The sequence below is a fragment of the Protomyctophum parallelum genome, assembly GCF_964188405.1.
Source record: "Protomyctophum parallelum genome assembly, chromosome: 11".
In the NCBI taxonomy this organism is placed as follows: domain Eukaryota; kingdom Metazoa; phylum Chordata; class Actinopteri; order Myctophiformes; family Myctophidae; genus Protomyctophum; species Protomyctophum parallelum.
The window spans coordinates 30,120,427-30,135,316 of NC_139707.1; the positions used below are offsets into that span (position 1 = coordinate 30,120,427).

Genomic DNA, 14,890 nt, shown 5'->3' on the forward strand with positions numbered 1-14,890 from the left:
GCTACAGTAAGAATACATTTGGGATAACAATAACCCCAAACATAACCTCTAAATGCCTAATCCTAAACAGAATCTTTTTAGTTGTAAACCTAAAAACAAAAAAAACATTTTAACTATAAAGTGCTATTCTTCTTGCAAGGACCTGGGAAAATTCCCTCACAATGTCCATTTCTCAAATTCTACGAGAGTTGTGGGGACAACATACAAGTACAAAACCAACCACAAACACAGTCACACACACACACACACACACACACACACACACACACAGTTTGATTCTGAAGGCGTCCTCATAATTAGGTGACCTGCTTTCTTTTCATCCCATGCGCTATCCCAGTTTTTCTAGGTTGAATTACAGATCAAGTGCACATTCACTGTAACAGTAGGCTAAAATTAAGTCTTTGTTAGATGTGGGCGTGCGCCCAACCCTGCCACGACTCCTAAAGCTACATTACATTGTTTATGCGAACACACCACGTCTTGTCATTAGCCGTGTTCTGATGTGCGATGTACAGGTAATTAGATCAACTAACCGATTTGCCGACAAGCGGGTTAGGAAACATTGGTCTTCTTAATGCAACAGCAGAAAAGAAAAAGAGCCGGAGTCACACTGCCCTACATGTGGAACAAGTGGTGTGTTGCTGCTGCATCGAAAAGCCAAGCCAAGATGCTGGGAAAATAAACCCCTCATTTAATAAGAGATATTATCATGGAGTCATGGAATAAAGCTAAATAAAATATTGTGACTGAAAATGTCATTATCATGTTTAGGTATTATTGTTCTAAACCTATGTTGCTGCTGTTCTACATAAAGAACCCAGTGGAAGAAACCACAGGCTTTTTATATGTTTATGGAAGATGCTTCTGAACATGTTTGATGACTGCAAGTGCAAATGCACTTTAATCTCAAAATAACGATTTAGCATCTCATGCTTTCACAGAAGACATGTTGGCCTCTTAATTCAAATGACTGAAATCAGTCGTGGCGACTGATAACCTTTATGCACACAAAGATTGTGTGCACATCTCTTGCCTGCCATAGGTGCTGGATGTCAAGGCATCAAGGCAGAAGAAACATCTGCACACTCGTTTCTGGAGCTCCACAAGAGACTTACCGTACTTTATTTAATGGCCAAAATACAACATTTCGACCCTTAGGTCTTCATCAGTGACTTTGCCTGATGAAGACCTAAAGGATCAAATCGTTGCATTTTTGCCAATAAATAAAGTAAGTCTCTTGTGGAGCTCTAGAAACAAGTGTGCGGGTGTTACTTCCTCCTCTTTGACTGATAACTTTAAACCATGCGTTGCAGAAGTCTTTAAAATATTACACAGCCAGTGTGCAACACTTTCAAAGGCCAGTTCCTCCTGAGGCCTCATCGAAACAACAAACTGTCGCCCACCACATGCAGGGATGTTTTAAAATACAGCTGGTGAACTTTGGCACAGTTCTGACCAGTGTTGCCAGATTTTGCGAGAGACCAACACAACTAGGTCAGGTCTATGAAAACGAGCCCACAAGAAGCGACTAACACATAACACACTTTAATCCTAATTATGAATGCATCGGCCATTTGAAAATAGCCAATACATTTGCTATTAACACCACAAATCCCTGTGGCACAAAATGTTTTCAAATGGGGATATGAGTCCACGGACCATTACATATTAATTGGGGATTCTTGAGCAGACATGGCAACACTGGTTCTGGCCTCATTACTGTGGAGACAGGACACACTCACTCCCAAGTCAGCAGTGGTGGAAAGTAACTTTGTACAATTACTCAAGTATTGTACAGTCATTATGCCTATTCTTACACACCACCACGAATACCCTTTGTACAGACAAGCCTTCAGACAAGATTACCGGTAAGATAAAAAAAAAAAGAAAAGACAATTGTGTAATCACAGAAGCTTGACAAAACCCTCAGCATTATTTAACCACTTTGGCCCTATATACTTATATATGTTGCAATGTGACGCTGCTTGCGCTAAATGTGCTTGTACTGTATGTCTGGTATTTGCACTGTTTGAGCTTGTAGGTCTATTTGCATTACTACAATAAAACAACACGCAAAATAGGAATGCCAGCTGTTCATTGAATCGTCTACATTTCCCAAAAGGAAATGTAGGTATATATATATATATATATATATATATATATATATATATATATATATATATATATATATATATAATTTTAGATTTTTGCATTGTGTATTAATAAATAGGCAGCACGTCACGAACGAGCTCGTGCATCTGCCATTTCTGCAGAACTAGAAGAGATAAAACATGCATCTCAGTCTGACCAGAAGCAGAGATAAAACATGCATTTCAGTCTAACCAGAAGCAGAGATAAAACATGCATTTCAGTCTGACCAGAAGCAGAGATAAAACATGCATTTCAGTCTGACCAGAAGCAGAGATAAAACATGCATTTCAGTCTGACCAGAAGCAGAGATAAAACATGCATTTCAGTCTAACCAGAAGCAGAGATAAAACATGCATTTCAGTCTGACCAGAAGCAGAGATAAAACATGCATTTCAGTCTAACCAGAAGCAGAGATAAAACATGCATTTCAGTCTAACCAGAAGCAGAGATAAAACATGCATTTCAGTCTAACCAGAAGCAGAGATAAAACATACATTTCAGTCTGACCAGAAGCAGAGATAAAACATACATTTCAGTCTGACCAGAAGCAGAGATAAAACATACATTTCAGTCTGACCAGAAGCAGAGATAAAACATACATTTCAGTCTGACCAGAAGCAGAGATAAAACATACATTTCAGTCTGACCAGAAGCAGAGATAAAACATGCATTTCAGTCTGACCAGAAGCAGAGAGATAAAACATGCATTTCAGTCTGACCAGAAGCAGAGATAAAACATGCATTTCAGTCTGACCAGAAGCAGAGATAAAACATACATTTCAGTCTGACCAGAAGCAGAGATAAAACATACATTTCAGTCTGACCAGAAGCAGAGAGATAAAACATGCATTTCAGTCTGACCAGAAGCAGAGAGATAAAACATGCATTTCAGTCTGACCAGAAGCAGAGAGATAAAACATATCATCACCGGTGATAACTAAATGGCTGGTGGGGGTGGTGTACAGATACGTACCCACATAAACTCGGGGTAGTCTTTGAGCTGGTTCAGGCCTTTGAAGACAATCTCTCTGTCTTCCTCCCACTTCCTCCTGCAGAAGACGATCTCTAGGAAATACCAGGTCCAGCCAATCAGAGGCACCTTCAGTAGCTCGTGTTTGGCCAATACCTTTGAACTCTGGGGGGGGGGGGGGGGGGGGGGGGGGCATATGAAATCAGATGCTGTAATTCATGACCTTGGAATCAATCCCAGACAGGTCAAATAAGAGCAAAGCAAAAGCCTTAATTCAATTCCTGCTGATCACGATAAATGGATTTGTGTGCACACAGCAATCTAATGTGCTGGGGTAGTACTGTAGCTCTTATTGTTGAATTTGATGATGGAAGCCACTGAACTGCATTTATTTGTCTCCTAGGCATCATCATTTCAGCCACAGTTTTGAAGATGTATTTTGTTTCTGTTGGGTAGAAACACGTTTTCTCTACTTTGTAATACTATAGTGCGTGTCACACAAAAGTAGCAAAAATAGCTGATCAAAACACGTCAAGATCAGATGCGTTTTGAGCTTGTCACACACACACAAACACACGGTTTGTTGATTTTTTTTAACTGAATGACCTGCAGACCTATGATGACCATCCATGTAGTCATTTACTGACAAGTTGGGAGGTCAAGAAATTCAACAGAAAAAGGAGTTAGAATTAGGCGTGTCTTTTTGGATTTAATGCAAACATTGATGAATCATGCTCATCCATTTATATTTTGTGTGGGTGCTGCTACTACTGATACTGACCCCCAGGATCCCATATCTCTCACACATGGTCCAGCCGCAGAGGAAGTCGATCTCAAAGTTGTGATTGAGGATGACGATGACATGCTCCTTGCCAAATTTGTCCACCGTGGCTTGGTCGGTATAGAGCGTGCAGTCCGTGTCTGACCACCACTCCAGCAGCATCACTAGCTCTGAACACACACACACACACACACACACACACACACACACACACACACACACACACACACGTTTTAAGTATTTCTGTCCTCTCAAACATTTTTGGTGCCAAGGAACCCCAAAATAATGCATTTGGCCACAGACCCCCATCTGAATTATTGTTCCAAAATAGCACATGTACAAGCTCGCAGCATGGCACGAAATGACGCACTGTGAGCTTGTAAATCTGTCATTTTTGAATAGCCAACATATAAAACATGGTTAAACACAGGACCACAATGGAAACAAGCCCAATAGGGCTTTTTGTGATATCTTTTTAAGAATCATTGTAATATCGTACCACTGTAGAATAAAGTATTAACAGCAGTATTAACAAATATTGCTGGGGAGCCCCTGGAACTGACATAAATTATACAATACAAGGTGCTGTCAAAATCTACAGTCAGCTAATTAAGGACAATAATCCAAACACCCCTCACATGTACAAGTAACAGCGTCTTTGCCCATATTTGGCTACCAATGATAGAACAGATTAGACAGAATTTTGCAAGCCGTGTACGTCCATGTCCAAGGCTGCCAAAGATAACATAAGTAGATTGCACCTATAAATATAGCTCTGTGATGGTATGCAAGTGTGGCTGGTATTTAATTACTTTAATGACACACACAGACGATTTAGTATGGACTCAAACATGTACTTCAGAAGGCAGTTAGTAAGTTACACCCGTTCCACTTGCATTATTATTACAGTTGCTGTTGGGCAGCATCTCCACATTTCAACTTATTATGCATGCATACAGGAAATGTATGCACTATACTTAATCATATCATCACTGTCGGGCAGAAAACTCCTTATCTATATTCTAACTTTTAGTTTTTTTCCATAAATTAACCTCCCTTCTTGATCACACTACAGCGTCACACAGAAGCATCAAAAGTAGCAGATCTACAAGCTCCGAGCTTGTAGATTGTAGAATGATTGTAGAACCATTGGATATACGAGTTTTCCATCCGACAGAGACGATATAAGTGAAAATAGAACAGACATTAGTGAAAATAGCATAAATAAATACATTAAATGTAAGTCGCTCTGGATTAAGAGCGTCTGCTAAATGCCTAAATTGTAAATTGTAAATTGTAGCATAACTACAAGCTCGAAATGCTTGAGGTTGTAGGTCTGCTATTTTTAGCATGTTCTTCCGTAGTAGGACAGGGTATACAGTAAATTTAAACATTAAGGACACGCTGGTACTCAACCTGCCAAGCAATGCCTATTCAAAGTGGGGCTGGGCAATAGCCCAGTACATTATCAAACTACATTTTAATGAATTATATGAATATTTATATTATATAGAGATATTGAGAATAATATAATTTTCATTGCCTTCAGCAGTGTAATGGGGAAATGATTCAAAATAGTCTGTCTTTCGTCGCAGTGCTAAAAAAACAACTATTAAATATCAGCAGATACAGGCGCACAATCCAAACTCATTTCTAACTTTACAACACAGGATTTGATCAGACAGATATAAATCGATTTGTCTCCATTAAAAAGACTTAGTGTCCTTTTATTTGGGAGAGGACATGATTAAATGGTTAGTCCTCTCTCCGAGGCTGAGCACTGTATTATTCGCCAATAACAGTGTTCTGCTCAGCAAAATCTAACCAACGGAGGATCGGATAAAGCGCCCACATGGAAAATAGCCTGACTATGCAAAGTCAATCTAGCATTTAGCCATTCTACTGGTGCGAGGTGAATTCACATAAAAAAAAGTGTTCACAATTCCTTGTGACGGAATAGTGGTAGAAAAAAAGTACTTAAGTAAAAAATAGCAATACCACAATGTAGACATAGGCCCTCATTTATCAACGTGGCGTATGCCAAAACTGAACTGAACTGCCGACAGGCTGTCACAGGCATCTAAACATATGTTTTCACTCCTAAAATGTATAAAACTAATAATACATGTGAAATGTTTTTTTGTAAAGGCATGTCATATGAAATTGGTAGGATATTTCCAAGTGTGCAAGCAATTAAAATCGCGCAAATATAAACAATGTTGCAAGTTAGATGCTTAAGCCATTTAAACAGTGTTTTGCATGAGCGCATATGTAGGCCTATACATGGGAGGATTTGCACTGCCTGTGCTGGAATCCACCCCCCCTGGAATAGTTAACTTTCATGACTTGGATCGAGAGGCATTCGCGGGAGAGTACATGCTGCATATTCAAGTCTCCGAGTCCCAACGGGTAGGCTACTGCAATCTACACTAGGCCCGTCTTTCTCCAGTTGTGTCTCGTCCTTTTAAGGATAAACCTGACGCGTCGCTCGAATGCTAAATGTGCCGAGCCAGCGCAAGTGGGGACCGCATCCGCATCTATTAGGTAGGCAATCTAATAGACTGTGATAAACGTGCATTGCCACGGTTTCACGGACCACAGACAGACAGACAGATGCAGCCATTTGCAAAACAGCATTTGTCACGGCTGTGCGCGTCCAAACTCATTCCAATGATGTGAGCTATTTGTTATTTAATTTTCAGGGGCAGGCAGCAGGGCTGCCGAAACTTTTTTATTGGCTTTTTCCGGCATGTAACTATGGTTTCCATACGTCGTTTGGTCGAATTACAGTTGTTAATGTTGCAAAAACGAGGACGAGGCTTGATTTCATAGGGCGTGCCAGATTGATTTCAGCCGTCACATTTATCACTGCTAGGAATGAAATTAAGGAAGGATCAGCTGTTTGCGATCACTTTATAAATGCCGTGGCGACGTGAGTGTACTACAAAACAGACGCTCGAATTTGGGGCAGATTTTACACTCAATTGATAAATGAGGGCCGTAGTCAGCCAAAATATCCAAATTAAAAGCACTCATCATGCAGAATGCAACATCTTTAGAAAATAGACAATCTACAAGCTCATGACGTGTTGGGAGTATAAAATAGGACTCAGTTGAGTATAGTATTTGTCGTGGTCAATGTTATCCTTGGACTCCACCAATGGAGGAAAACCTCACATTCATATTGGCCACAAAGAGCTAGATCTTTGCTACCAGCCATAGTAGGTATGGGACACCGACAGTATACAGTAGACCCCTTAACAGACAACATCACACTGATAAGCACCAGCATGCGCGCGCAGGACGGCACCACATGAACCCTGCCTCTGAGGTGCTATTTACATGAGGATGGTGTTCAGATAAAACGGCAAAGTTCCGTTGCATTCTCATTTTTTTTACTCTTTACACGAGAACGCACACGTTATGCTATAATGTGCTATTATGCTATAATATCGCTAGGTGGCGATAACGGGCTGCCAAATAGACCAGTCACCCACGTACAAGAAGAAGAACCCCTTCACGCAAGCCTGCAACACGGCTCCGTCTTTTTGGCAAATCTAGAACTAGAGCTAGCAAATTTAAGACATTCGGTTACTTTCAGAATAAAAGTGTCGTTAATTAAATAATTATTACATTACATTATTAGTATTATTATTACATTACAGTTATTGTAAAGACACACATTATGTTTCTGTGTAAAAATAAGTAATTAAATAACACAGAAACATAATATGTGTCTTATAGCATCATTTAAATGCTTAATTTGTAGTTTTATTGTGCAAATAACTTTTTTTAAATACTCTAGAGGGTACTCTTATTTTGAAGAGATCGTCTTAAATTTGCTGGCTTAGATTTGCCAAAAAACAGGGCCGCGCAACACTGCTCTGGGCTGACAGGCAGCCCAGAGCATGCAGGCAAAGCGCACCACGGTATGGTTATATATTTTATAATACATTAGGCTACATAAACGCTGCTGCCGCGGCTGCCGCCTATCACAAGGCTTTTTATTTACATCATGGTTTTACATTCACCATCGCTGATGAGCAGCACGTTGTAGGCGAGGAGGGAGGCTTGTTCAGGAACTCTATTATATCATATATGGCTCTGCATCAATGTAATACACATATATGCGCTGTGAGCCAACGTGAGCCATGATGTCATAAGTTTTGCGGATTCACCGTTTCACAAGGCTTTTTATTTACATCATGGTTTTACATTCACCATCGCTGATGAGCAGCACGTTGTAGGCGAGGAGGGAGGCTTGTTCAGGAACTCTATTATATCATATATGGCTCTGCATCAATGTAATACACATATATGCGCTGTGAGCCAACGTGAGCCATGATGTCATAAGTTTTGCGGATTCACCGTTTTGCCTGTTTACACGGAGAAGTGATAAAACGGCGTTCTCAAAGATTTCCACTCTGGAAGGTGGTTTCACTTTGTTGCGTTTTCACCTCCTGAGAACACGGTTCTCGTCTAAATGACAGCAGCAAACGATGCTTTATTTTGCCGTTTAATATGAACACCATCCTCGTGTAAATAGCACCTGAGTCTCATAAGATGCACTGGAAAAGTTCTAACTGCACTCGCATGTAAAAATGCACCATCACACTTTTAGATGCCGTTTTTCCCTCAGTGTGGAGGAAGAATAATTAGATTTTTTTATTGTCATCTCTCGCCCTTGAAATATATAATCCTTGGTTTCTGTTGTGTGTCAACATGAACAATAGCAATTCAAAACAGTTGTCCTCCTGTCGCTATCACAAGAACGCAGGGAGTGCTCATGCTCACGGCAGCAGAGCCCGTTTGTGAAAGCGCAGCTGCAGCCCATCTAGCCTAATTTATGCTCTGTCCAGCGAGGTGTCGCGAGCACAGAGAATGGCCGAGACTAGCAGACCTCTAAAGCTCACAACAGTCGCATCCGCGACGCGATGTGAGCTTGTATATCAGCTGTTCTCTGCTGTTCTGCGCTCCATGCCGCTCAGCGCTCACATGATCTGGTCTAGGACCCCCAAATTGATGGGTGTGGCCCCCATCCGAGTGTGTTTGTTATTTCATTGTTATACATCGTATTGCTGCTACTATCCTGTTAGCACAGTCTTGCATATAATTTCACACCAACATTATATACAGCTGGTGAGTGGCAAATAAAACCCTCTTGATTTTTCTTGATTCCTGGCGGGTTCAATGCAGAAGACAGCTATAAACAGGGGATATAGTTTATTGCAGAGTACAGCTAGAAACAGAGGATATAGTTTAGTAGAGTACAAGGTTCCAGGTCTGGGCTGGGAGATTTTCACTGAAAAAACAGCTGTCAGCCGTGGCCAATTTTGTAGAAGTTTATTTAAAGTCTTTTAAACCTTCATTTTTAACGTCAGTGGTTCTCTAACATTTGCATGCATGCATTTAATTGTCTGGAAAGATGTTGTGCTGGAGACCCCCATAAGAGAACATTTGTGTTGACATTTTCCAAAATTATTAAAATATATACTGTATTTTCACATCTTGAAGCTTGTTAGATCGGCTATTTTCAAATAAATCCATAAAGTATAAACAAGGGTTAAAGTGGTTAAACAGATTGTGATATCATTAACTCATTTAGCTGAGGACCCGTTTCTGTAAAACGTCTTTGAGTACCTGGAAAAGGCACTACATAAATTGTATGCATTATAAGTACTACTACTCACGGCTCCAGAGAGAGTAGGAGAGCCGGCAGTTGATCCTGCGGTAGAGCTGCCTGTTGACGGGCCACAGGACGCAGGTGCACAGCTGGATGAAGTTGATGATGAGGCCGCTCACCACAAACACAAAGCCCATCAACAGCTGCAGGACGAACAGGCTCTTCAGGTTGGCTAGCAGCGCCATGGCTGAGGAGCCTGGACTCCACGCACACTACGACCAACCTGAGAAAGTATTCAACATTTTACAATACTTTCGATTAAAACAATAATTAATTAATAGAAGATGTACAAGCTCAAAGCATGGCATGACATGATGATTGAATATCTGCCGTCTTTGAATAGCCAACGTATAAAATATGGATAAAGTGTTTAAAATAATTGGGATGCTGTGTTAACAAAAGAATCACTAAGAAAAGGATGGATAGTTGCAGCCCTAGACAGTGAGAGCGAGAGTGGTGGAGACAAAGAGAGAGTGAGGTGTGGGGGTGAGGCAACAGAGAGGGAATGAAGAATGAAAGAGGGAGTGTCTGTCAAGGCATCGGAGAATAAAAGGCAGGCAGATGGAGAATGGTTACTAAATAAAATACTTAATAATGTAGCTGGAAAAATGTGTTTTACAAAAGTCGATCTGGTCCTGGCGGCGCTATAAAATGCAGGTCAAAGGTTTTTCCTTCGCCTCTAGGGAGTGTAAATGCAACGTTTCACACAGATCACTGCAGTTAAAATGTGAAAATCTGCTTCATGGTGGCGCTATAACAGGCCGTTCTGGGGCAGAGCAGAGTGTTGTCGTTGGCATCCCATCCAGGGAGTGTGTGTGCAAAGTTTGGCATCGACCGGGACCGGGTTAACGGTGCCAGAGATTAGCTGTACACGCACGGACGGACAGATGCACACACACACACGCATGGACGGACCGAGTGCTAAACATACTCTCCCCATGCCTTCGGCCTGGTGGAGACAATGCATAATGAGTAACATAAAAACAAAAGGCACAGGCCCAGGCCGTAGCGTAACGGTCTGGGCACCGGACTGGTGATCCAGTCGCGGTGTGCCGCGGGTTCGACTCCCGAACCCGACACAGCCTTTACCGCATGTCATCCCCCCATCTCTCTCCCGTTTCCTGTCAGCCTACTATCTGTCCCTTAAAAAATCAATAAAAGGCGTAAGCCGCAAAAAAATATCTTAAAAAAAAAAAAAAAAAAAGGCACAGGGGCACCAGAGCCAATTTATACATTTTAAAAGATTGAAAATAAAAAGATTTCAAGAGGTTAAACAAGAGCACATTCTCCGTTATAGCCCAGAGGCATTGGTTCTCAACCTTTTCAGGAAGCAACCCCCGCAAAATAACCAACTGGGGACCACCCACCCTGACATGCACTTGGAATTGTACGATTTGTTGTTGTTGGGTTAAGGTCTCAAAAGTCCTTCAATTGTCACTTCACTGTTATCTGGGGACCACCTCCCCTCCCCAAAACAAATAAATAAAAAAGCATGTGGGGACGAACCCACATGTTGAACCACTGGCTTGAGCTTTAGGTCAAGACTGAGTAAATAACATGTTTCTTACCACGGTGGGATCCTTTTACAAGCCTCGCTTGCACGGCCCTTCAGACAATATTACGGACCTGAGAGAGGGAGAGAACAAGACAGGTCAACATCAAAGTAATAAGTAAAACGTGTCATTACATGGTGCCCATAGGGTGTACAGTACATTCCACCCAATGTTCACAGAGAAATACACCCAAGATATAGAGCATTATTTACTATACAATTATTACCTTCTCACATGCAGTCACTCAAGACAGTATACGTCTTCACAATCATCAAATAGAGTTAAGTACTGTACTGTTTGTGATATATGCGATTGAGACTAAAGTCCAGAGTCCAGACACGTATGTATGTTTGGACTTTGGAGGGATTAGCTAATACACATGATTGACCTACACATGACAGGCCTATTCATAGTTCAGTTTTCGGTGAAGAGGTGACCACCGAAAACTACAACATGATGTCACACCACAGTGGTCACAGCGCCTCACACAACACATTAGGGCTGACCTTCGAACACGTCTTTGGTGATCGACGGGGACGGCTTTAAAAAAAAGTGAAACATCCGACAGTAACGAATCAGGCTCAGCAAATCAGGCATTGCCTCTCATTCAAATAAAAATATATAATCAAAAGCAGCACACGACAGCACACGACATGGTTGCATTTTAAAATGCAACCATGTCACTTTTGACTTCTTTTTCCTGCATGGACGGACGGCATGACTGTAGCTGCTTGAATTCCGTGTTAACACGTGAGGACGGAGGAGGCTCTGCGAGGTGTGAGCATGGCTCGTGGACCAAAATGGGCCCTACAACACGGTTTTTTTACTAACCACCATTTCGGTTGTCAACTGTTCACCGAACTATGAATAAGCCTTTCTTCGACTCTACCCAACTTACTGGCAGGAGTTTCATGTCCCGATTTTGTCCTGTTAACCGTTTCCGTCCGTAGGACGGCTCCACACGTCCTAGGGAAGCCAATCGACACGTTCACAGGACGTGTGTACACGTCCTAGCGCATCCTCAATATCAGGCAAGAGAAGAATATTCAGAATTGTTTTAGCCTCTAAGGCTTCACTCTGCCTTCATATTAGCTTACCATTCGATTAGCTGTTAGCGCGGCAGAAAGAATGCCTCGTCTCTCGACTCTCTCCTAAACCAGGGCGCTCTCCGTGGTTTTGATCTGATGGATATACTACACGCTTCATTTCTGACTCTCGTTCAAAATATGAATGCTTTGGCACAACTACGTACAGCCAACAACAACTCAGTGTATGTCGGACAGGTTTAAGCTCACAACCTCACAAAAACTATGCCTAAACCCAACCTTAACCTCACAGAAATGATGCCTAACCTAACTTTAACCACAACCTCAGACACTGTGCAAAACTCTAATCTTAACTTCACAAAAACTATTCCTAAACCCAACCTCAAATCACCGTCCACCTGGGCGAAACACAGGGAATAGAGACAGAGCCCGGCCCTAGGAGGCTGTGGATGGACTCGTTATCCTGCAGGCATCAGTATAAATGGTTGATGTGAATACCTTATCATCAGAATAGACTTGCTTTTATTGCCGTTTTATTGTACCCTTTTCAAAGCGGTTGAGTACTTGAGTCGTGAACTTAACCCTTGATAGGAAAGTTAAACAGAGAAGTCCACAGACGGACACTGCTGCACTTTGTATGGCAGTCTTTATTATGGTGACATTTAATTTATTTAGGCAATTACCAGTGATGCTCCTTCACAGTGAATCATGCTGCTAGTTCACCATACGATCTGCACCCTGGCTGAGACCAAACCCCGCAGTAGAGCCAGACCCATATTGTTGCTGTCGGGCAGAAACCTCTCATCTGTCCATAGCCCATTATAAATAATTATTCAAACTTTGTGTTTATTCGTAACATTAAGACCCTACTACTTGATCCTACTAAAAAGCATCAAAAGCAGAAGATCCGCAAGCTTGAGAAAAAAAAAGGAAAAAAAACTTTTGGAAAAAATGCTTTAAACGTCTCAATCACATAAAATATTCAATGTACTTTTTTCTTTACGGTAAGTTCTTGTTTAAGAGATAGGGCCACGGGCTTCATTTGTGTTATCCTTTTAGCGTTATATTAGGGCCCCATCTTGCACGCCACTGTACCCCTAAAATTCTTTGCCATTCTTTAGTACTTTGAAAAACATTGTAACACTTACAATATGATGCTAAAGACGTATCCACACACATCCTATTAAATAAAACCGTGGGGTGCCTGGAACGTGTGGACACGTCTTAAGGTAATTTATATCGTAGCCGTTTTGCTGCGCATGCAGCCATTCATTTCCTTGTTTACGGCCGGGCCAACAAATATTATTTACTTTAGTCACCGATCATAACGGCAATGTTCTGTCCTAATTTCTGACTTCAGGAGATGCATGCATCTTGTTTAGAATATTAACGCTTCTAGAGAGAGATCAATTTTACGACGGCAATGTAGTAAAGGAAGATTTCACCTCCCGGTTTTGGGGGGAAATTAAAGGTGGGGGAGTAAAATCTCTCATTTGCTTTGCACTTTATTCTGAAAAACTCTGGTGGCATCATAGGTGTTAAAATAGTTCAAATCGCAAAGACAACAATCAATAGTTGCATTCCTATATTCTCATTTGTCTTCCTGGGTGTCACAGAGTTGCATCTATTTCCACGTTTTGACAACAGGGCTTCCGTCCTGTGAATCTCCCCTCATCTCTCTGTCTAGTGTCCTGTCTGTGCATCTCCACTCATCTCTCTGTCTAGTGTCCTGTCTGTGCATCTCCAGTTTCTCCACTCATCTCTCTGTCTAGTGTCCTGTCTGTGCATCTCCAGTTTCTCCACTCATCTCTCTGTCTAGTGTCCTGTAAGGTTCTTTCAATCGCCAATCGTCTGTCTAAAAATCGGCGATTGACGATGTATTCGTGTTATTAAAGTAAAGTGAGAACAGCTCACTGCAGGTCGCAAAAAAGCCAGATCTACAAGCTCTCAAGGCGCCGCGTCCTGCCTGTTTTTGCAGCTCTGTTCGCTACGCGTTGAGAGCTTGTAGATCCGTCCGTTTTTGCAGCACAACTGCGCAGCCAGGGTAACAAAATAAGAAAATACGTTTAGATGAAGTGAAGTTGGAACGGACAAGCAGCTGCAAGCTAAGCTAACATCACAACCACTGGCTGGTGACAGTGTTAAACATGTAGCCTGCCTGCCCTAGTAACTTCTCCTGGAGAAGTCTTGCCTCCCCGCACCGGCGTTGGAGGCTCAGAGGGGCGCCTACATGCTGCTGCTGATTCACAGGGTCTGAGAGCTTGTAGATCTGTCTATTTTGCAGCGCTGGTGTTAGCGTTAGCTTAGCGTGTAGCTACTGATTCAACACACTGAACTTCATCTATACCAACACTACAAGCCTGTTTTGTTTTTTTTCCACGACTTCACGGGTGGCGCATTGGGATTGTGATGAGACACGAGACAGCAGTGTGCATTCTGTTGTGACTGTATATTATTAAACTGCTTGGGTCTGGACTCCGGAGCGTAAACAACATGTAGGCTACAGTACAGTAACAGTAGCCTTCCTCGGCTCGGCTCACAGTGAGCAACTGAGCATCACGGCTGCGGGGACTGGGAGTCGGGACCATACTGTACCATTATAACGGGAGGAGGGGATTTCCACCCGGCCGCTGTTACTACTTTGCTGGCCCAAATTGATTCACATGTTGCGCACACTTTACAGGTTAAAAATCGCCCCGAAAAATC

General features: G+C 42.0%; 1 protein-coding gene across 2 annotated transcripts in view; it reads right to left on the bottom strand.

The window, feature by feature from the left end:
• The window catches only part of LOC310866321 (1-acyl-sn-glycerol-3-phosphate acyltransferase gamma-like), a 35,416-nt gene that overhangs the window by 6,882 nt on the left and 13,644 nt on the right, over positions 1–14,890 (bottom strand). For both annotated transcript variants that reach the window (XM_083775920.1, XM_083775921.1), the window contains exons 2-5: positions 11,154–11,211; positions 9,593–9,808; positions 3,903–4,072; positions 3,125–3,286 (exon numbers count right to left, since the gene is read on the bottom strand). In XM_083775920.1, coding sequence (XP_083632046.1) covers positions 3,125–3,286; positions 3,903–4,072; positions 9,593–9,770 — 510 coding nt within the window. In that variant the 5' untranslated portion in view covers positions 9,771–9,808; positions 11,154–11,211. The remainder of the gene's footprint in view (positions 1–3,124; positions 3,287–3,902; positions 4,073–9,592; positions 9,809–11,153; positions 11,212–14,890) is intronic.